This window comes from Prunus avium, chromosome 1, assembly GCF_965620075.1.
Source record: "Prunus avium chromosome 1, drPruAviu1.hap1.1, whole genome shotgun sequence".
Taxonomy (NCBI): Eukaryota; Viridiplantae; Streptophyta; class Magnoliopsida; order Rosales; family Rosaceae; genus Prunus; species Prunus avium.
The window spans coordinates 43,363,462-43,382,787 of record NC_142284.1 but is presented as its reverse complement, the minus strand read 5'-3'; the positions used below and the strand labels follow the sequence as shown (position 1 = coordinate 43,382,787).

Here is a 19,326-nt window from a genome sequence, read left to right as displayed (position 1 = left end):
TCATCCCGCATCAGGTTTGCATTATTTCAGCATTACAATAAGACAAGTCTATAAAAAAAATTGTAAATATCAATATTAATTACTATACACATACCTGCCTGCCTCCTACATATCGTATATTGGTTTCGATGTCTTATTATAGGCCACAATTTGCCTGCCCCACACACTCTCTCTCTCTCACACACACACACACAGAGCCAAAATAAAAATAAATGATGTGTGTGGATGAAACAGTAAGCGTAACTCAAAGTTAAGTTTTACTCTGCTCTATCCTTCCTTATTGCATTTGCCCTATAAATAATGGGAGCTTCGTGGGTCACTTAAAACTCAAAGCAGATGGAAAAGATGGAGGAGAAAGGCAACCATGTTGCGAGGAAAAAGGGAGGCTTGGTCACTATGCCCTTCATCTTTGGTAAGCTAATCACTAGCCAGCGGTTTCTTCTTCTTCTTCTTCTTCTTCTTCTTCTTCTTCTTCTTAATTTAATTATCTCTTAATTATTTTGTTTGTTTGTTTTTGGGGTTTTAATTAGTTGATTAATATACTAATGGAGATTGTACTGTTGTTCATGACTTGGTGGTTGTAGCTAATGAGATTTGTGAGAAGTTGGCTGTGGTGGGTTTCAATGCTAATATGGTTAGCTACTTGACAACACAACTTAATATGCCATTAACCAAAGCAGCCAACACCATCACCAACTTTGGTGGCACTGCGAGCTTGACCCCCTTGCTTGGTGCCTTCCTTGCTGATGCCTACGCTGGCCGCTTCTGGACTATAACTATTGCTTCCATTATTTACCAGATTGTAATTCTCCACCCTCTCTCTCTCTCTCTCTCTCTCTCTCTCTCTCTCTCTCTCTCTCTCTCTCTCTCTCTCTCTCTTATAGACACATAACATAAACATGAAGATTAAGAGTATAGAACATGTGAATGAAACACCAAAAGGAATATATCTTATCAATCATAGTGAGTTATATGGCTTATCGAGCGAGTCATTTTCAAGATCAACTACAGAAAAAAGAACATAGAAATTTGTTACCTTTTAAATGATTTTTCATAAAGGGTTTCCAAAAGAAAACAGAGAAAGTTGACACAAGCGGACAAGTTTAGTTAAGATTATTAATAGTGCATGTCCAGTATGATTGAGCTCAATTTTTAATTAGTGAGTGACATACATTCATCACTATTGTCACAATCAAGCTTGCAAAGAATTGATACACCAGTCCATTTCTTTTGTTATTAATATTATTAATCAAAGACTAATTCTTATTAACATTTGTATTTTCGTACTTAATTAAACAGGGCATGATTAGCTTGACAGTATCAGCAGTACTTCCCCAACTAAGGCCTCCCCCGTGCCAACACAACCAAGTGTGCAAAGAAGCCGACGGGGGACAGCTTGCAATTCTGTATGCATCTCTTTTACTAGGAGCACTCGGGTCGGGCGGGATCCGACCCTGTGTCGTGGCATTCGGGGCGGACCAGTTTGACGAGGCGGACGAGAAGCAAACCACTAAGACATGGAATTATTTCAACTGGTACTATTTTGTGATGGGGGCATCTATATTACTGGCTGTGACAGTGCTTGTGTATATCCAGGACAATATAGGATGGGGTTTGGGACTTGGAATTCCAACTATAGCCATGTTTATCTCAATTATTATATTTATAGTTGGGTACCCGCTTTACCGGAACTTGGATCCGGTTGGGAGTCCGTTTACCCGGTTGATACAAGTGTCCGTGGCTGCCTACAAGAAGAGAAAGCTGCCTTTGGTGTCTGATGATAGATTGCTGTATCAGAATGATGAACTTGATGCCCCTATTTCTCTGGGTGGGAAGCTTTTTCATACTAAACACATGAAGTAAGTCTTTCTTTCTTTTCTCTCTGTCTCCCACTGAAGTTGCATGCATATTTGTGGCTTATTAGCACTTTCACACATGTTTTCTCACATAATTATCATAATTGGTTTTATTATAAATTGTCACATAAACCAGACTTGGAAATTTTGGATAGCTCAGAGGGTTGCTTTTTTCACCGTCTGGCTAAATTGGCACAGAAAAGGAAGATCAAATATATATATATATATATATATATATATTTAGTCATATATCCATTCTTAGCACTAAAACTATAAATAAACCCTACATCATTTAATTTCTATAAACAAACTCAAAAGAAACCCAAAAAATGATAGTTGGCCCTGTTGAATTTAATTTTGATTATTAAATTACTTTGATGTCCTATTGAGTGTTTTAGGCTTTTTTACGAGATTTTGGGGTTGGGTTTGTTTTAAGAAATCAATGACAATTTTGTAATTTAAAAGAAGTTAAAAGCTTTTTTATTATGTTGTAAATGGGTTTTAGGTGTTTTTCTATAGTCCATTTCATATATGATTTTTTTATAATTGAGTATAATAGGCTCTTATATTGGGTATAATAGTGAATTCCCAAAAAAAAAATCTCTCTAGTTTTGAATTTGATAACAGATAGCCTGCATTATTATCAACACCTATTTTTGACGGGGCAATATTATAAATTTGTTAAGGTTGTTTGTCGTTAAGTGAAAGCATGTTGCAGATGATGACAATCATTTTGTCCATGCATTATTGATGAATTGAATACGTAGGGTCCACACTCCTCTGATCTTCTTGAGCAGCACCACACCACACACTTGGTTTGGTTTCTATTGTAGAAAGCTCGCTTCCTCTAGCAATATGAACGTGCAATCTAGTCACCTATGACTGCTTTCCAGAGCTTGGCCTGCTTTTCCCACAGCATGCTGGCTTACCTTTTTTGCTTCCCAGGTGTCACTGGCTTAATGGGTTTCTCATACACCAGATCAACGCTAAACATATACGAGCCCATCATTTGGCCATCACCACAATATTGGATAAAATTCTTAATCCCCAAAACACACACACACAAGAACTATGCAATTAAAGTAGCTATTAATTGAAGATATTGTATGCTAAATTAACCCAATTCCTTGTCAAGGACGACAACATAAGTCTTATCATGACGATTGGGATAGAACGTTACCCTAATATACGTATGGTGAAATATATATGCAGATTTCTTGACAAGGCAGCCATTGTGACTGAGGAAGACAATCTCAAGTTACCAAACCTATGGAGGCTGAACACCGTTCATCGTGTGGAAGAACTCAAATCTGTGATTAGAATGGGACCTATATGGGGAGCAGGGATACTCCTCATCACAGCCTATGCCCAACAAAACACTTTCTCACTCCAGCAAGCAAAAACCATGGACAGGCACCTCACAAAGTCCTTTGAAATCCCAGCAGGCTCCATGACAGTCTTCAACATAGTCACCATGCTGTCCACAATCGCATTTTACGACCGCCTCTTCATACCCTTTGCCAGGAAGCTCACAGGGCTCGACAGAGGCATCACATTCCTTCACAGAATGGGAATTGGCTTTGTCATTTCAATACTGGCTACACTGGTTGCTGGGTTCGTCGAAACTAAGCGAAAAAATGCAGCTTTTGCTCATGGGCTTGTAGATCAGCCTCATTCCATGATCCCCATTTCAGCGTTTTGGCTCATTCCTCAGTATAGCCTTCATGGGATGGCTGAGGCATTTATGTCAATTGGGCACCTCGAGTTTTTCTATGACCAGGCACCAGAAAGCATGAGGAGCACTGCTGCTGCGCTGTTTTGGACTGCAATCTCTGCTGGGAATTATGTGAGCACTCTTTTGGTGTCCCTGGTGCACAAGTTTAGTGCTGGGCCTAATGGATCAAATTGGCTGCCAGATAATAATCTAAACAAGGGGAAGTTAGAATACTTCTACTGGGTGCTCACATTATTGCAAGTTATAAATCTGATTTACTACATATTCTGTGCCAAAATGTACACTTTTAAGCCCATTCAAGTCATCAAGAAAGAAGCTGCTGAGTCTGAAGAGAAGGGCGTAGAGCTTGTCAATCGCGTTTAGTTGGCTTTTTAATTAATTAATTAATCAATTAGTGCTCAGGTAGGCAGGCAGTCACCACTGGTTATGGTTTAGTGTATAGAAAATGAGGAGACTGTCTATATTGAATAATAAATTATAGATTCTCTGAATCATCCAGCCTGTATGATCAATTATTTGTATATTAGATCTTGGAAGCATACGAAATTCAAACATGTGCTTCTTACTCATCTTATCCACTAAAGCAAGGCCTCTATTTTGCTCTGTTTTGCAGAAAATTAATTTTATGGTAAGTTTTACTTTACTACCCAGAAGTTTATCGGTGAAAAAAAAACAAGGCTTAATACATAAAGACTGGATTCAATTTTGGGTGATCTTAAAAAGGCCATGAACTAGGCCCAGTTTTATCTTTGGGTTTGGGACCTGACCCAAGAGGGAGTAACCAAGGCCTAATAAAATGGAGATCTTATAAAAAGAAGAAGAGGAAAGTGGTGTTAAGAAACCTTGATGAACAATCAAACAAGAGATTGACTTTTCCCGGATGGTCGGTCTGATTGTGTTTGACTTTTGATGATCCCATTCCCATGTAATGTAAAAGATAAAAGTGGTGGTTTCCTTTACCTTAGGCAGGCCGCATCCTTAGCGAAGCTTCAAACCCTATAGCCTTACGTTATCGGTTGCACCCCTTTTCAACACAACCAACAACAAAAGCAACAAAGGCAACTGCCTTGCATCTTGAGGACCCTAATTATTATTAACATTATTATTTGAAGGTTTTGTTTGTAAATTGTAACTATAAAGAAAGAAAAAGAAGGAGAAATCGTTTCGTTGGGGGTAGGGTTTTATTTGTGAATGATTTTAGGGGTGAAACGCAGCTGTAGCGGAGCCATGGATGGTATGGCAATGGCAGAGTCGACGTCCACGCCTCCTCTAACATCCATTGTTGAAGCCTTTGAGGAGTTGGGCAAGTTCCTCCAATCCCAACAACAACAACAACAGAGGCTAAGTTTGGATACCTTCTGCCAGGCCTCTTCTCTCGTCTCCATCCTCTTCAGTTGCCTTGGCCTCGCTTTCAAGTTCGCCGAGATGGAGTACGTCTCCAAGGTTCCGTTTCTCTCTTCCATCCATCTTCTTACTTTTCAAATTCAATCTAAATTGTGTGCTTTTTTATATAGATTTTCAATTTGTTTGGGATCAAGATACGCTGCATTGATGATTATGTTGTATATAATATGCTGCAGAACTCCGTTTGTTGCTGATCATGTATGATATATGCTTTCCATCCTGCATTCCCATTCTGCTTGCAATTTTGATTTCAGATGTCTATGATATCTGGCCCTTTCTGATCAAGTTTGCCTTCTCAAGTTTGTTTGTTTCTCAATTCTTGCATAATTCATACTCCTAATGAGGCTCTGTTTCTTACTCGTTCTTGGTTGCATTTTCAATCCAATTGACCTTCCTGCAGGATCTCACACTGTGTTTGGTTCATTCAGGTTGATGATCTTGTGGAAGCATCAAAGACTTACGACACCTTAGATAGTCTAATTGATATTGATGTTGCAAATGACACAGTAAAAACCCCGGGAAGCCACTCACGTAATTTGCGCCGAGTTAGGCAGGGCCTTGACCTCATCAGAGCTTTATTTGAACAATTTTTGTCAACCGAGTATGTTCAACCTCCTTATGTCTAATTGCAGACTGCAGTTATGTATCATTCTGCAGGTATTTTGGTTTTGTTCTACATCATGATATCTAGCTCTCTCTCTTGCTTTTTTGGCCTTTCAGTGACTTTTCTTTAAGGGAAGCAGCTTCTACAGCTTATGCCCAAGTTTGTGCGCCATACCACAGTTGGACAATCAGGACAGCAGTTGCCGCCGGCATGTATGCTCTTCCGTCAAGGGATCAACTTCTGGTGAATCTCGAAGAAACCCGTAAGTGTAAAACTTTTCTCTATCCAGCCAGCATCTCTTTCAAATGTGCTATTAATTCTTAATTATGATCAATTTTATTGCAGACCAGTCAGCAGAGAAGAAGATGAAAAGGTACATCCGGGCCTCACGTCCGGTGATCGAGTACATCGACAAGCTATACCTTTCTAGGAGTATCACCTTGGACTGGTGACTTGAGTCTTCATCTATTATTGTGTATGCAGCTCTAGTTCGTTAACAGCACTTCTTTTACTCTACAATGGGCCTGTACATAAGTGTTATTACCGTGCTACAAGAGACCTACATGTTTTATAGGAGGCTATTATTTAGACTGCAAGATCAAAAAAATTATCGCGTGGCTCAAGGCAGTGCTGCTGCAAAAGTTATTAGTTAAATGATGTTTGCTACCTATACAAAGAAAGGAACTTAAAAGTCACTCCACTTTCTAATCACTTAATCCACTATAAAATGAAAGGTTTCATGAGGTGCTTAACAGATAGAATATGGTAAACTTGAATGCCTAAAATCACCAAAGTTCATAAACAACCAATTCATGTATAGATTCTATGCCTGTCATAGATGATATTATTACACAGCCATTGGGTTTTGAACTTTCCCACCAAGCATTGTTCTTATCAAAAAATTTCAAAAGTTGCTGTTTCCCAGTTTCAAAATCTTCTCAACAGTGACTAACAAAGCATTGCAATTTCTTAAAGGAGTTCAAAACAAAATGAAGTACAACACAAGCAGAAAATGCTAGAAATTACTGCAAAAGCGTGTTCCTTAGTTGGACACCCCGTTCGAAAGAGACGTCATCCTTTTTTCACTGATGAAAATTAGAGGCTTAGGGTCAAAAACATTTTATCCTTGGGAGTCCTGAAACACCAACTACAATGTGAGGCTCTCTGGGTTCTCAACAATCTTTGCAAATGTCTTGAGGAAGGCAGCCAAATCAGCACCATAAACAATCCGGTGATCAGCTGTTACATTTACCTGTAGAAAGATGCACATTCCAACTAAATTAAGTATCTTTTCTAAAAGTTTCCAACCACAAGAGAAGCTATAAGTTTCAGATTCCCTGTTGTGTTCAACTGACAAAATTGATAAGCAGATGAAGAAAAATATTCACAGTGCAGAGAAACCTAGTTATTAGATCCAATCAACATTATAAAATCTTGGTGCTTCTGGAAATTGGAGTCAATAGATCAACTACAAAGAAAGTGATGTTCCCCTCCCTTCACATAGAGGTGCATGGAGGTGTTTGCATATAAGGCTCTGTTTCTCTCCCACAAGATTAGTTGACATGCATAAAGAACTGAGTAAGTACAAATAAATCCTTGATATTTCTGGAGAACAGCTAATTTCAGTCAAGCACAACTCTTGCCAAATTTATATATAACTTCTTTAACATTCTTTTCCTCACAGAAGAAAGTAGCGGGTTACTATGCATTGTGTAGCTGACATGGAAAATTCGGGAGTACTAGTAACAAGAAGTGTATGCTGTTGAATTTTGCATTTGCGTATGCTGTTGAATTTTGTTTAAATGATTGTTACATATGTGTGAAACTAAACTGACATCATTGTAAAGTTCTCCAGCACATCAACATTAAGAAACATAGCACACATTATGAAGAAAACTCGATGATACTCACCAGCATTTTACTTTTTACACTGAAGAACCCATCTGCATCAGCCACAACAGTTGGCTTTGAAGCTCCAACAGCCATGATAGCCCCCTGATTATTAATAAAAAAAATTGAGCAAACAGCGAAATAATAATGAACATAAATTATCAATTCACGAAACCGAAAATTCTTATCTTTAAGGGTTAAAACTCACCTGTCCTGGAGGAAGAATAGCATCAAATCTGTCCACTCCAAACATGCCCAAATTGGACAAAGTGAAAGTTCCTGTATAGAATTCGATGTAACTTAATGAGTACAACAGAAAAGCGATGAGAATAGAGGTAACAAACACAAAGAGTTTCTAGAATTTGTATAATAAAGACCTGAACTGTACTCATGGGGCTGAAGTTGCTTAGCACGGGCCTTCTCCACTAGCTCTTTCCATTTCTGGGATAACAAATACAAATCCAACTGCGAAAACAAATACAAATTCCCCATCAATATCTAAAACTCCAACTATCAAGAGCAAAAACATATAATTTAACTAACATATCATTCAGAAATCACAGACCTTATCGGCATCCTGAAGAACAGGGGTTATAAGGCCACCGTTGATTGCCACAGCAACGGCGATGTTTATGCTACTATTATACGTGAAGCTCTTTCCGTCTTTGCAGCTGGCATTTACAACCGGGTGCTGAGCGAGTGCCAGAGCAGCAGCCTTGGCCAACAATGCAGTCATGGTCACACCCTTTGGCTTCACCTGTACAAAAAATGTCGATAAATTCAGCTCAAAGTCCCAGAATTGCAAACGCCAATCAGACCCAATAGGCATTCCAAAGGCAACAACCCAATTAAATCAAACACTATCCACAATGTACCTTCTCGTAGAGGGCATCGAGCGCGTCGGTGCTGATTGGATAACCAACGCGGAATGTTGGCACCGAGAGACTCTCCAACATGTTCTTCGAAACGGCGGCCTGCATCGTTGTGAAGGGCACCACCGTTGAGCCAGGAAGCAGAGGCGCTGATGAAGCCGAAGGAGCAGCAGAAGGCTTGGGTGGAGCAGCGGACACGGGAGTGGGCTCGGCGGCGACGGTTTTCTTGGGCTGGGCAATTCCGGCGGCGGCCTCCACATCAGCAGGTGTAATTCGGCCAAATGGGCCGGAGCCCACCACGGAGGCAATGTCCACCTTGTGTTGCTTGGCTAGCTTTTTGGCAAAAGGCGTGGCCACAGTCTTTTTGGGAGTGTAAGTAGCAGGTGGAGAAGGCTGGGCGATTGCTGGAGCGGGAGTGGAAGTAGCAGGAGGAGGAGTGGGCGTAACAGCTTCAGCAGCCGGGGAAGAAGAAGCGGGGGAATCTGATGAAGCGGATTTGGCTTTGGCTTTAGCCTCGGGGACTTCCTCTTCGGTCTCGGCCAGTAGTCCGATGGCGGCTCCGACAGGGGCGGTCTCGCCCTCGCCGACGACGATGGCGGCGAGAATTCCGTCGTAGAAGGTCTCGACGTCCATGTCGGCCTTGTCGGACTCGACGACGACGACGCTCTCGCCTTTGGAGAGGACGTCGCCTTCGGATTTGACCCAGGAGACGATCTTTCCCTCGGTCATGGTGGAGCTGAGGGCAGGCATGAAGATCTCCCTGATCTTGGATTGGACGGTCAGGGTTCTCCGACGGGGTTTAGTGCGAAATGCGGTGGAGAAGGAAGGGGAAGAGTGTGAGGACCGCCAGGGAAGAGAAGTGGAGATGGAGGAGGAGAAGGAAATGGTGGTCTTCGATAGAAATGGAGAAGACGCCATTCTGGATTTCGGAGAATTGGAGGAGATAGAGAGAAAGAAGGGATTGGGGGGTGTCTGTGTGAGTGTGATTTAAAAGAAGAAGAATGTTAAGGTGATGAAGAAAGTGGGCGGAGAAGACGAGGAGGAGTTGGTTGGAGGCTTTGAGCTACCCTCAACTCTGTTTAAATTGTTTACATCGCCATTCGCCTGGCACTTGGCCATTCCCACTCTTCCTTATTTACTTCTTAGGGATTTTTTTATTTTATTTTTTCTAGTACAAGCTATTGACTGAAGTTTACGCAAATATTCATTGAATTCTTAGGGAATTCCAATCTTTGCTCTCATTGATGGAGATGGAAGAGCTAAATCAATTGAGTTATACCCAGTGATATTTTTTTATTTTTTTATTTGCAAATATGAGATACCTAATTTTTATACTAGTCATCAAAAAATTTATAGTTCAAATGGTTAAGTACAGTGACTCATGCACTTGAGATCAATCTTGTGTTTGAATCTCCTTCTACCACAATCGATTTCGTTCAGTGTTTGATTCAAAGAATTGCGCTTAGCCCCCTGCTCCTTCCTCAAAAAAAAAAACCTTAAACGTTATCTTATAATTAGCCTTCTAGTTGATAACATGAAACTCTCACTTCCAAGATCATGTGTCCAAATCCCCCTCCGACATTTTTTTGTATTAAAATAAATAAATATGGGCCAAAGGTAGGGTTTGATTGTGGGCATTATTTTACGAAGCTCACGGGCTACACCTTGTAGCTAGGCTTGTTGAATAAACCCAACCCAAGAACTTGTTATGTAGATTTGGGCCAAGAGATCCAAGAGCAACCCGCCCATGGAGTTGAGTTGGGCCTAAAATTGTAATCTTGTCGTACCAGTCGGAAACTATTGGGCTGTGGTGATAAAAGATTCGTAGCCAAACAATTAGTGTCAGTTTTGTTGATCTCTGACACAGGAGCTGATAGATGCTGCATCAATTAATTGCTTTTTTTGTTTCATTCCAATTCCAACAACTAAATTATATGTTAATTTGGAGATCCCTGGATATTCCTATGAGCTTACACTAAATTCCAAAATCATCATTTCATGACGTAAAGTTGGTGAACCCCACCACCCTTGTTATCAATATAATTACATTCTTTAAAAGCATTTCATTGTCTATTCTAACAAAATTATATATATTAACAATAATTAATATAATATAAAAAAACACTCAATCATTTATGCCCATGTTTTTAAACTTTCACAGCTAAGTGGTCGACATGTTTGCAAATGAGGCCAGCCAAACTAGATCTTTGCTATTAAAGGTATGTTTTTCTTCTTCTTTTTTCTTTTTTTGGTTTTATTTATGGGCCTATTTAAGTATTTATTAGTTTTCCATTTCTGCCCCGGAAGTTGGCCCGAATTCATGACCCTACCAAAACGAATCATCGAAATGGACGGTTTGCATTTAAAGGAGGCAACGGCTCAGATTCAGTGTCGCTTGTCTTACAAGTTAAATATCCCGCTTAACTCTCCCGCCTTCCAGATGCAGCCCAATTTTGGGGGCCGGCTTAGCTGTCTTTTGGAGCCATTTCCGATGCCCTACCTCACCTATTTATTCGCGTCCTTATCCTCCCTTTTTTTTTCATTTATTATATTTTCCAATGAAAATTTTATCTTATAATTTTTTAATGGGGGTGATGATAGAGTGCTTTGCAGCTGTATTTCTGGCGATGCTGTTGAGGACCGCAAGGACCGGTCTGTTTTGCACCGTCAGCAAAGTTTCCGCGTGTAAATAGAATCGAGCACCTGTCGTTTTTAGCTTTTTTCTCTTTTTTTTTTTGGGTTGGGGACCTCTTGTGTTTTTCTCTTTTTTTTTGTTTTTCAAAGAAATGTAACTTTATTGAAACAACAATGTTAGAAAAATACAGGAATATTAAGAATTGGGCTCCAGTAATGTAAAACATATGTGGCCTCATTAAAATTTATCTTTAAAAACTCTTTAATGAATGAAAATTCGGTTTTTTTTATATAAAAAAAGTATCATTACATCACAACATGCAACAAACAATTCTATTTACAAAATCAAGAAAATAAACTGTCAATCGGGAAAACATTACAAACAACCCAAGTCTCTAGACCGTTGAAGAACGTTACAGTCGGTCATGGGGCTGGCTCCTGCATCATATAGTTCAGTCCACAATACATGGTTTTAACCAATGAATAGTTGAAGTTCAAATAATTAATTGGAAGTAATAATATGTCAATTCTTATGAGAATTTATCTTTTGCATATTATTGTGAAACAGTAAAAATGAAATCTAATTTGAACTTTTTTTTTCCTGCATATTATTATAAAATATGAAATATATCACTTGCATGCAAGTAGTATAACATATTTTTTTTTTTTACCTCTTTTTTTCCAAAATTTTTTATTTTTTATAAAAAAATACCCTATATAAAATTAACTTTAAAAACACACCCAAAATCAATTTACAACATAACAAAAAGGCTTTTAACTTCTTTTAAATTACAAAACTGCAATTGATTTCTTAAAACAAACTCACCCAAAACCTTGTAAAAAAGCCAAAAACACTCAATAAGGCATCAAAGTAATTTAATAATCAAAATTAAATTCAATAGGGCAAGTTGTCATTTTTGGGGTTTTTTTTGTGTTTGTTTATAGAAATTAAATAGTATAGGGTTTATTTATAGTTTTAGTGTTAAGAATGGGTATATTACTAAATATCTCTAAAATCTACACCATTGTTCATATTGGAGACAGTTACATTATACAACAGTGTCTATATGCATTTTGAGTTGGAGATCTAAGATGCGTGATCAAGATAAATATCAAGCGCTTATAATTTAAGTAGTGAAGAATATTTACCTATGTACTAAAGTGTTGTATTCAATTCTACCATCTCATATTGCTTGTATGAAAGATAATGTATTTATCACAAGGCAACATGGTAGTTGATATCTTGGCAAAGAGAGGACATGAGTATAATCACTCTTGTATCTGACTTAGTAACTTACATGTGGATGTTAATTATAGATGTTTTGAATGCATACTAATTCCCAATAACTTAAGTAACTACTATATATCTCGTAACATAGAAAATAACTCAAAATGTTGAATTTGAAATCTCATTAAATATAAATTGTTGAAGTCGTACTGGATAGCCTAAATGTCTTACTTAGCAAGGGACTTATAGCTCAATTGGTTAAGATCATTTATTCATGCATTTGAGGTCCTAGGTTCGATTTCCTCCCCCAATATCAATTGTATATAAGGAAAAAAATTATCTTACTTAAAGACTTGCAAGCATATGTTTTTTAAACGAATGATAGAACCATAAATCTAAAAGTTAATTTCTTTTAATCATTATAGGAGTTTTTTCCTTAATGAACGTTTGTCAAATGAAATTTGAAGAAAAACAATTCCTTGCAATGCAAATCAACCTCGTTTGTTTGTTTTTTTTTATTTAAAAACTTTATCCATTTGTCTTCTTTTATTTTGAACCTTTCTTCAATAAAGAGACAAATATATAAGATGGTGGAAACAAGGGCCAGGGGATTTTCAGCTGCATTTACACGCAAAAATATGTATTAATACTGTCTATTAAACTAAGGAAAAGCAACCCCCATAACCTGCAAAAACATTCAAACATATTTATCTTCAAGCTTTCGCGTACCATATTAGGGAGTTTTTTCCTTAATGTGTAATTGTAATTTTCGTTTGTCAAATTAAATTTCAAGAAAAACGTATCCGGGATTTGTACCCCCAACGAGTTATGGTGTAAGAGTCTTCACACATTTGTTTGAAAAAAATAATTGAAAAAATAAAATAATAATTTTTTCATTAAAGTATTTTTATTCTAATTGCTTTCCTAGCCATAAAATGAAAACTAAATTTCATTTATTTTTCCCTCTTTGATACCCTAGCTATCACATATCAAAAAGCCATCAAATATGCCCAAACTCTATCTATTGCGTATCAATAAAACATCAAATATGCACATATGGACTAATTTCATGGGGTCAAGGGACCCCAAATGGCCCCAATGTGCATACACCAGTGATTGTATACCATATTAAGGATGAGCATCAATCTCGACCAAACTGATGAAATCGGCTGATCCAAATAGTAATTATCGGTTTGGTTTTATTTTGACAAAAAAAAAGTCAAATGGTTTAAAAATCAAACCGAACCTTACATGGTTTGGTTTGATTCAATATTGAGCTTTTGTAAGTCAACCTCAATCGAATCAGACCATCTACTTGTATATTTATTTATTATACACTTATAATACTCTAATTATATAATAACTATATATGGATGTTGAATTTGAAGTATGATGGACCCTTGGAGTTATTGATATTTAAATTGTAGCTATATTGGTTATTGAAATTTGAAGTTTTAATGCATGTTGAGTTTTATGATGGTTTGATAGTCTAGAAAATGAAAAAGTATGTAGCAAGTTGTGAATATTTGTTTTTTTATTGTAATTAGGCTTAGACCCAAACTAACTGAACCAAATTGTTTTAAATTGGTTTAATTTGGTTCGGTTTCCTCCTTAATTTTTTTCAAAATTGAACCAAATAAAACTATTATATTGTAATTATTTTATGATGAAATTGATCCAATCCCGACCGTACCCATCCCTATACCAGACCAAGAAAAAAAAAGCTTCACAAAAAAAATATTTTCGCAACCATAATTTATTATCTCAGTAACTAACAAAAAGTTACTTCGCAACCGTAATTTCTATTTATATTTTACATGGCCCTTTTTATCTGAAAAAAAAGAAGACAATTTTTCAGACAGCTGGCAACCAGAGTGAGCGAGTCTTCCCTTTCTACACCGGCAATTGCGGGCACCACTCTCTCTCCCCCTCCTCAACTTGTTCCTTGTCTCGAATGCCCAATTCCAACACGTACATAACAAAAGCCAGCAATTTCCAAACTTGACCAGGGGTATTTCCGGAAATCCAAAACCCCCTTAGATATCCCCGCAATTTCCTACGACTTTCCTGCGTGTCACGCTCGTGGGCGCAATCTCAACCGTCTATCTCAATTCACATCCCCAAGCTCGAAACCCTAGCTCCCTCCTCCCCTTGAATAATAAAGTTTAAAATTTGCATTCAAACCCCTTTACCATTCTCATTCCGAGAGAAAGATAGATAGAGAGAGAGAGAGTGCCTCTGGTTCGCGTATTGCTCTTCGTCTCTGGTTCGTCCTCCTCGGTTAGGGTTTTTATGCAATCAATTAGAGCCATAGCTGCGTCGTTATAATCAACTAGGGGTTTTAATTATTGAACCTTGAGGGAATGGATAGATTGGCGGAGGCGGCAACGACGGCGTTTGGGTTCGTGAGGTGGGATGAGGTTTTTGTGTCGAGCGACAAAGGGAGGAGAGAGGTCCATTACTATCTGAAGCGAAGCGACGGGAGCTCAGATCTGGCTGTGGTAGGCAAAGAGAAGAGCTTGCGGCACATGTCCTATCATTACGCGTTTCGAAGCCGATCCTTCTTCTCTATGTCTTCGCTTGTTAAGCTCAAGTCTCGCAGGGAGGTCGTTGATTGGCTCAATTCCGTCGTTTCAGGTAAATTTCGCCCATGTTTAATTTCTTGATGAATTTTGACGACCCTCCCTTTCTTGTTTGTTTTTGGATATTTTGGGGGTTTTCAGTTTTCCTTATTGGGAAATGGAATGTCTTTGGTATTTGTCTACAATTTGTTCGTCTAGGATTGTTGGGATTTGGCTTTTGTTGAAGAGATTTTCTGGATCTGGATGGTTTTGTTGGAGGCAGACATAGAATTACTTGGGTTGTGTTTAATTTATAATCGATTTATTCACAAATCTATTTCTTTTGTTGCCATTTTCATGTGTATATTTTCACTGATTTGTGGTCATGTGAGCTTCCCAACCGGTTTTACATGGGATATCACCATCAGAATTTTGTCGGAGACGGGTTATCTGGTTGAGAGGGCGGAGGGTTATTGGGTTCACCTACAGGCCAAATTCAAGGCTTTTCCCTTGTTAAAGTTTCAAACTTTGCCATCAGACGAAAGTTTTGTGATAACCTGGGTTTGTTTTATCTGTCAAAATCCGATTTCCTTTATCTTTCAATTTCTAGATTCGTCTCTGGCAAGAGCGTTTGTCCTCCAGGTTGGCCTGTCTTCCACTCCTTTCCCTCTTTCAGATCTCCACTTATGTCGAATTCTTCTTTGCATGAGGAAAAATCCCCTTGAACAAAAATTCTTCCATTCATTTCCATGTAAAATCTATTCTTTTTTTGGGATCGGTCTTGCCTCTCTTTATTTCTTGGAAATTTACTCAACTTATAGCCATTCTATTTGTTAAAAACACGAACGCCTTAAAGATATATCGTCATGTTCTTTCATTGAGCCGCCGCAGGCTTTTTTTTTTGTTCACTAATGAAGGACCTTACAGGTGGTATTGCCTGTTTTATGCGTATTCTTACTTTTACGGTCTTGTCTTTATCTGGCTTTCAACCTTGACCATGCGCTGTTCTTCATGGTATTGCTGGTGTTCCTGTTTTTGTGAACTGACTATGATCTGGGCTGCAGGATTTTTAATTAAATTGTAAAGAGCTGGTTGAGAGCATCGGATCCTTATGCCCTCAAAATCTCTAGGTCAAGACCCTTCATGGCCAGATTTATTATTATTTTCCATTATGATCTTTGGTATATGTGGTAGTTTATGTCTTCAGGTTTTTAGTCTCTCTGTTTAATGGATCCATCTGTTATGGATACTTGTCCTTTGCACAGCTTGTTTCTGTTTACACATTTCTTTCCGTTAATATTCTTGGGTTGTTTTTGTTTTATGTTTTCATTTATGTGTCCTGATTGCTGATATATCTGTCATTCTATTTTCGTTATTATTTTTACTGTAGTCCACGTTAAATGTCATATTAATTTGTTTGTTTTATGACTCCTTCAGATACATCACCTCACAAGTCACCTGATTTGGGTGGGAGTGTGTTGGATGATAAAGATTCTTGCAAACTGGGGATTGAAATCCATAAGGTAAGGATGATTACTTATGACTTTTATTTACCCCCTGCATGTTTTATGCTTCAAATATTTATTACTGAAATATGCTATATTTATTCTCCATCTTTCTCCTAGGATACTGTATTGCGGAAGCTGGGCCACCATACTACAGAGTTTCTGTGGTTAGGTTCTCCTTGGACATGCAGGAAAAAACGGAGGCATTATCAATCCTTCAGCCGGAATGGTGTTGTAGTTTCTGTAAGTTCTATTCTGTTGCCTTTTCTTTATATAAAAAAAAGTTCCCCTTTGTTTCTTGAACATCTTACCTTCAATTGTGAGTTTGCTTTTGAAGAATATTTTCATCTGACGTATTCATCTTCTGTTGTTCCTCTTTCCAAATACTTTCAGGTTCATGATTTTGTATTTGTTTTAGCAGAGGAGGATAAGCGTCTTGTTGCATATTTAGAAGACATGTACGAGGATTCTAGGGGCAACAAGATGGTTGTGGTACGATGGTTTCACAAAGTTGATGAGGTTGGTATTGTTTTGCCTCACAATTTTAATGACAGAGAGATTTTCTTTTCTCTGTGTCTTCAAGATCTCAGTATTGAATGCATAGATGGATTGGCAACCATCCTCAGTCCCCAGCATTTCGAGAAATTCCACAAAGAGGCAACACAAACTCATTTGGAACCCTTTGTATGCCACAAGCAGTTTGATAATGATGATTGCAAGCCCTTCGACATTACTCAAGTCAAAGGTTATTGGAAACAGGAGATACTTAGATATATGTGCACAGCTTCACCTTCAAAGGTTCATGGGAGTTCTCAACAATCAACCGAGGGGTTGGAAATGGAGGAAAATGATGATGCCAATGGTATCAGACCTAAAAAAAGGCATCATTCAATGAAAGGTGATGATATGTGCTTGGACAACAATGACCAAAGGGAATCACTGGATGCAGTATGTGTGGATGTGGGGAATTTAAGTAAACATGGGACTGATTGCAGAAGTAAAAGCGAAGCCTGTGGTTTTGGAAGAGGGAGTTCTGATGCTACTTTACCTAGTAAAGAGGTGAAGAAAACCCTACTGCAGCATTTAGCACTGGGCTCACAAGTTGAAGTCCTCTCACAAGACAGTGGCATTAGAGGATGTTGGTTTAGAGCTTTAATTATCAAAAAGTATAAAGAGAAAGTGAAGGTGCAATATCAAGATATCCAGGATGCAGCTGATGAAGCTAAAAAACTGGAGGTATGCATTGGGGCCATTTCTGTCATATTTTCTTTTGTACGAAACTTGTGTCAAACCTGTTCTTTGCTTATAGCTTGCTTGAACTTTATGATTTTCATGTTGTAGGAATGGGTTTTGGCATCCCGGGTTGCAGCTTCTGATCAATTGGGTTTTCGGATTTGTGGTAGGCCAAGTATTCGGCCGTCTCCACAGTCTAATAAATGCAAAGTTTCATGGGCGGTTGATGTTGGGACTGCTGTTGATGTCTGGTGGCACGATGGGTGGTGGGAAGGGATTGTAGTTCAGAAGGAATGTGACAAAAGACTTCGTGTGTATTTCCCAGGTTTGCAAAGACTTCCTTTCTTTGAAATCTAATAGTAACAACGAAGTTCATGAAAATCTGTTAATTTTCTATTTTGTATTTTTGTTTACTTGCTTAAATATCTTAATTTGCTTACTCTCTCTGTGCAGGAGAAAAGCGGGTGTTGATTGTCGGTCGTGGTGAATTAAGACATTCTCAAGAGTGGTTGGGTAGTGGGTGGGCTCAAATTAAGGACAAGCCTGAACTTGTTAGCTCAATCACGTGTAGTTTAGAAACAAAGCAAATTGCGGGAAAATGTTTAGATGGCATGTCATCACAATCTGCTATCTGTGATAGCAGGGCCTCGAAGAAAGATGAAACAGGGTGTAAGGATTCTTGTCTACTCTCTAAAAAAGATAAGGATGAAAAGGTTAAAGAATTGGGTAAGGTTCCGGATCTTTTGAAGGATGATGTACTTGCCCAGCTGAAGTGGAAGTCGTCAAGGAAGAGAAGACGTAATGGGAGCTCTGTCCAGAAGGTGCATTGCATTGTTGGTGACGGTAAAAGCACCCGTGGCTTTGTGGGATCTGGTACTTGTGAAAGATATATGATTCCGTCATCCCTGAAAGTTGATCATGAGAACTGCAAATATTTAGGGGATTCTCTGTTCAGTTCTTCAGTGGCGCCTCCACTAACAAGCTTAGTTATGTAGTTTATTCATCCACTAGTATATATTTGCTCTGGTGCATCTGTTGGATGCCGCTTTCTCTTTAGACCCTCTAATCTCAGCAATGTCATCTCTTGAAGTGTTCATTTGAGAAGTCATGGCATTCAAGTCTCTCCATGTACGCATTTAACTATTTATGCAACAATAGCCTGAAGGGCCTGAAGCCCTGCAAATGTCAGGCAGAAATTTTGGGCGCAGTTAGAAATGACCTTTTTAGTTCTTCAGTCTTCTTCACATTTGGTAGCAGTTGGATGTAATTTGTATATCGTTTTTTTATTTAATAAAATTTTAACTGTCACTCTTTTTGGTAGTCAAAAGTTTTGAACTGTCACTTACATAATGTTTGAGCTGGTCCCCCACTCTGGAAGGAACCCTTGGGATTTGTAATTGACTGTATGCCATTCTGAACCATGAATGAATTTATTCTCACACGAGGATTTTAGTGCATGATCAGGCTCTCGTCGTTTGTGATCTGATCTAATTCAACTTAATGATGTTTAGCATCAGCAAGTGTCCGTTGGTCATAATTTAGGGACCAGCCTTTTATTTTGACTTGGTCTCACCTTTGAACAGAACAGCTACATGACAGGGATCCTATCCTACGTTCTTTGTAACGTTACAGATCTAAGATAATATCAGCTCTTTTCCAAGTTGGCTTTGTTTACAAATAGAAATAGAGTTTTGGTTGGCCAAGGATCCTATGTCACAAATAGTTGAAAACTTGCAAGAACAGACCAAAACTACGACTAAAACCTGTTCTTTAATAGATAATTTGACTGTTATTTACAGCTGTA

The 19,326-nt window shown here is 38.4% G+C and overlaps 4 protein-coding genes across 5 annotated transcripts; 3 read left to right on the top strand and 1 right to left on the bottom strand.

Annotated features, from left to right (window-relative positions):
* The first annotated feature begins 252 nt into the window (after window positions 1-252).
* LOC110757158 (Major facilitator superfamily protein) lies at window positions 253-4,160 on the top strand. Its single transcript, XM_021958714.2, has 4 exons — window positions 253-412; window positions 585-802; window positions 1,300-1,859; window positions 3,069-4,160. Exons 1-4 carry the CDS (start codon window positions 337-339, stop codon window positions 3,952-3,954), a joined length of 1,740 nt encoding a protein of 579 aa, XP_021814406.1. The 5' UTR covers window positions 253-336; the 3' UTR covers window positions 3,955-4,160.
* Window positions 4,161-4,524: 364 nt separating this feature from the next.
* Window positions 4,525-6,700, top strand: LOC110757161 (Glycolipid transfer protein (GLTP) family protein). The gene is made up of 4 exons (XM_021958718.2): window positions 4,525-5,034; window positions 5,424-5,596; window positions 5,716-5,861; window positions 5,945-6,700. The coding sequence occupies exons 1-4, from the start codon at window positions 4,783-4,785 to the stop codon at window positions 6,049-6,051; spliced, it is 678 nt and encodes a 225-aa protein (XP_021814410.1). The 5' UTR covers window positions 4,525-4,782; the 3' UTR covers window positions 6,052-6,700.
* Window positions 6,394-9,517, bottom strand: LTA2 (2-oxoacid dehydrogenases acyltransferase family protein). Its single transcript, XM_021958715.2, has 6 exons — window positions 8,365-9,517; window positions 8,055-8,246; window positions 7,867-7,954; window positions 7,698-7,768; window positions 7,511-7,594; window positions 6,394-6,851 (listed from the first exon to the last, which is right to left on the bottom strand). Exons 1-6 carry the CDS (start codon window positions 9,277-9,279, stop codon window positions 6,747-6,749), a joined length of 1,455 nt encoding a protein of 484 aa, XP_021814407.1. The 5' UTR covers window positions 9,280-9,517; the 3' UTR covers window positions 6,394-6,746.
* A 4,832-nt stretch (window positions 9,518-14,349) lies between these two features.
* Window positions 14,350-18,849, top strand: LOC110757147 (Agenet and bromo-adjacent homology (BAH) domain-containing protein). Of its 2 annotated transcripts, XM_021958702.2 has the most exons (7): window positions 14,724-14,860; window positions 15,849-15,914; window positions 16,222-16,307; window positions 16,410-16,532; window positions 16,683-17,525; window positions 17,631-17,847; window positions 17,976-18,849. In XM_021958702.2, the coding sequence occupies exons 2-7, from the start codon at window positions 15,896-15,898 to the stop codon at window positions 18,515-18,517; spliced, it is 1,830 nt and encodes a 609-aa protein (XP_021814394.1). In that variant the 5' UTR covers window positions 14,724-14,860; window positions 15,849-15,895; the 3' UTR covers window positions 18,518-18,849. The 2 variants fall into 2 exon arrangements, with proteins under 2 accessions (XP_021814393.1, XP_021814394.1); XM_021958701.2 differs by lacking the exon at window positions 15,849-15,914 and having other exon boundaries at window positions 14,350-14,860.
* Window positions 18,850-19,326: the final 477 nt, after the last annotated feature.

Excerpts from the sequence above, each read along its gene's own strand:
- LOC110757161 (XM_021958718.2), top strand. The coding sequence starts at position 4,783 with ATGATTTTAGGGGTGAAACGCAGCTGTAGCGGAGCCATGGATGGTATG. Across the intron at positions 5,597-5,715 it reads GAACAATTTTTGTCAACCGA|TGACTTTTCTTTAAGGGAAG; the intron begins GTATGTTCAACC and ends TTGGCCTTTCAG. Across the intron at positions 5,862-5,944 it reads GGTGAATCTCGAAGAAACCC|ACCAGTCAGCAGAGAAGAAG; the intron begins GTAAGTGTAAAA and ends ATTTTATTGCAG.
- LOC110757158 (XM_021958714.2), top strand. The coding sequence starts at position 337 with ATGGAAAAGATGGAGGAGAAAGGCAACCATGTTGCGAGGAAAAAGGGA. Across the intron at positions 803-1,299 it reads CTTCCATTATTTACCAGATT|GGCATGATTAGCTTGACAGT; the intron begins GTAATTCTCCAC and ends TTAATTAAACAG. Across the intron at positions 1,860-3,068 it reads TTTCATACTAAACACATGAA|ATTTCTTGACAAGGCAGCCA; the intron begins GTAAGTCTTTCT and ends ATATATATGCAG.
- LOC110757147 (XM_021958701.2), top strand. The coding sequence starts at position 14,587 with ATGGATAGATTGGCGGAGGCGGCAACGACGGCGTTTGGGTTCGTGAGG. Across the intron at positions 16,308-16,409 it reads TGGGGATTGAAATCCATAAG|GATACTGTATTGCGGAAGCT; the intron begins GTAAGGATGATT and ends TCTTTCTCCTAG. Across the intron at positions 16,533-16,682 it reads GGAATGGTGTTGTAGTTTCT|GTTCATGATTTTGTATTTGT; the intron begins GTAAGTTCTATT and ends AAATACTTTCAG.
- LTA2 (XM_021958715.2), bottom strand. The coding sequence starts at position 9,279 with ATGGCGTCTTCTCCATTTCTATCGAAGACCACCATTTCCTTCTCCTCC. Across the intron at positions 8,247-8,364 it reads TCGATGCCCTCTACGAGAAG|GTGAAGCCAAAGGGTGTGAC; the intron begins GTACATTGTGGA and ends TTTTTTGTACAG. Across the intron at positions 6,852-7,510 it reads GTGTAAAAAGTAAAATGCTG|GTAAATGTAACAGCTGATCA; the intron begins GTGAGTATCATC and ends ATCTTTCTACAG.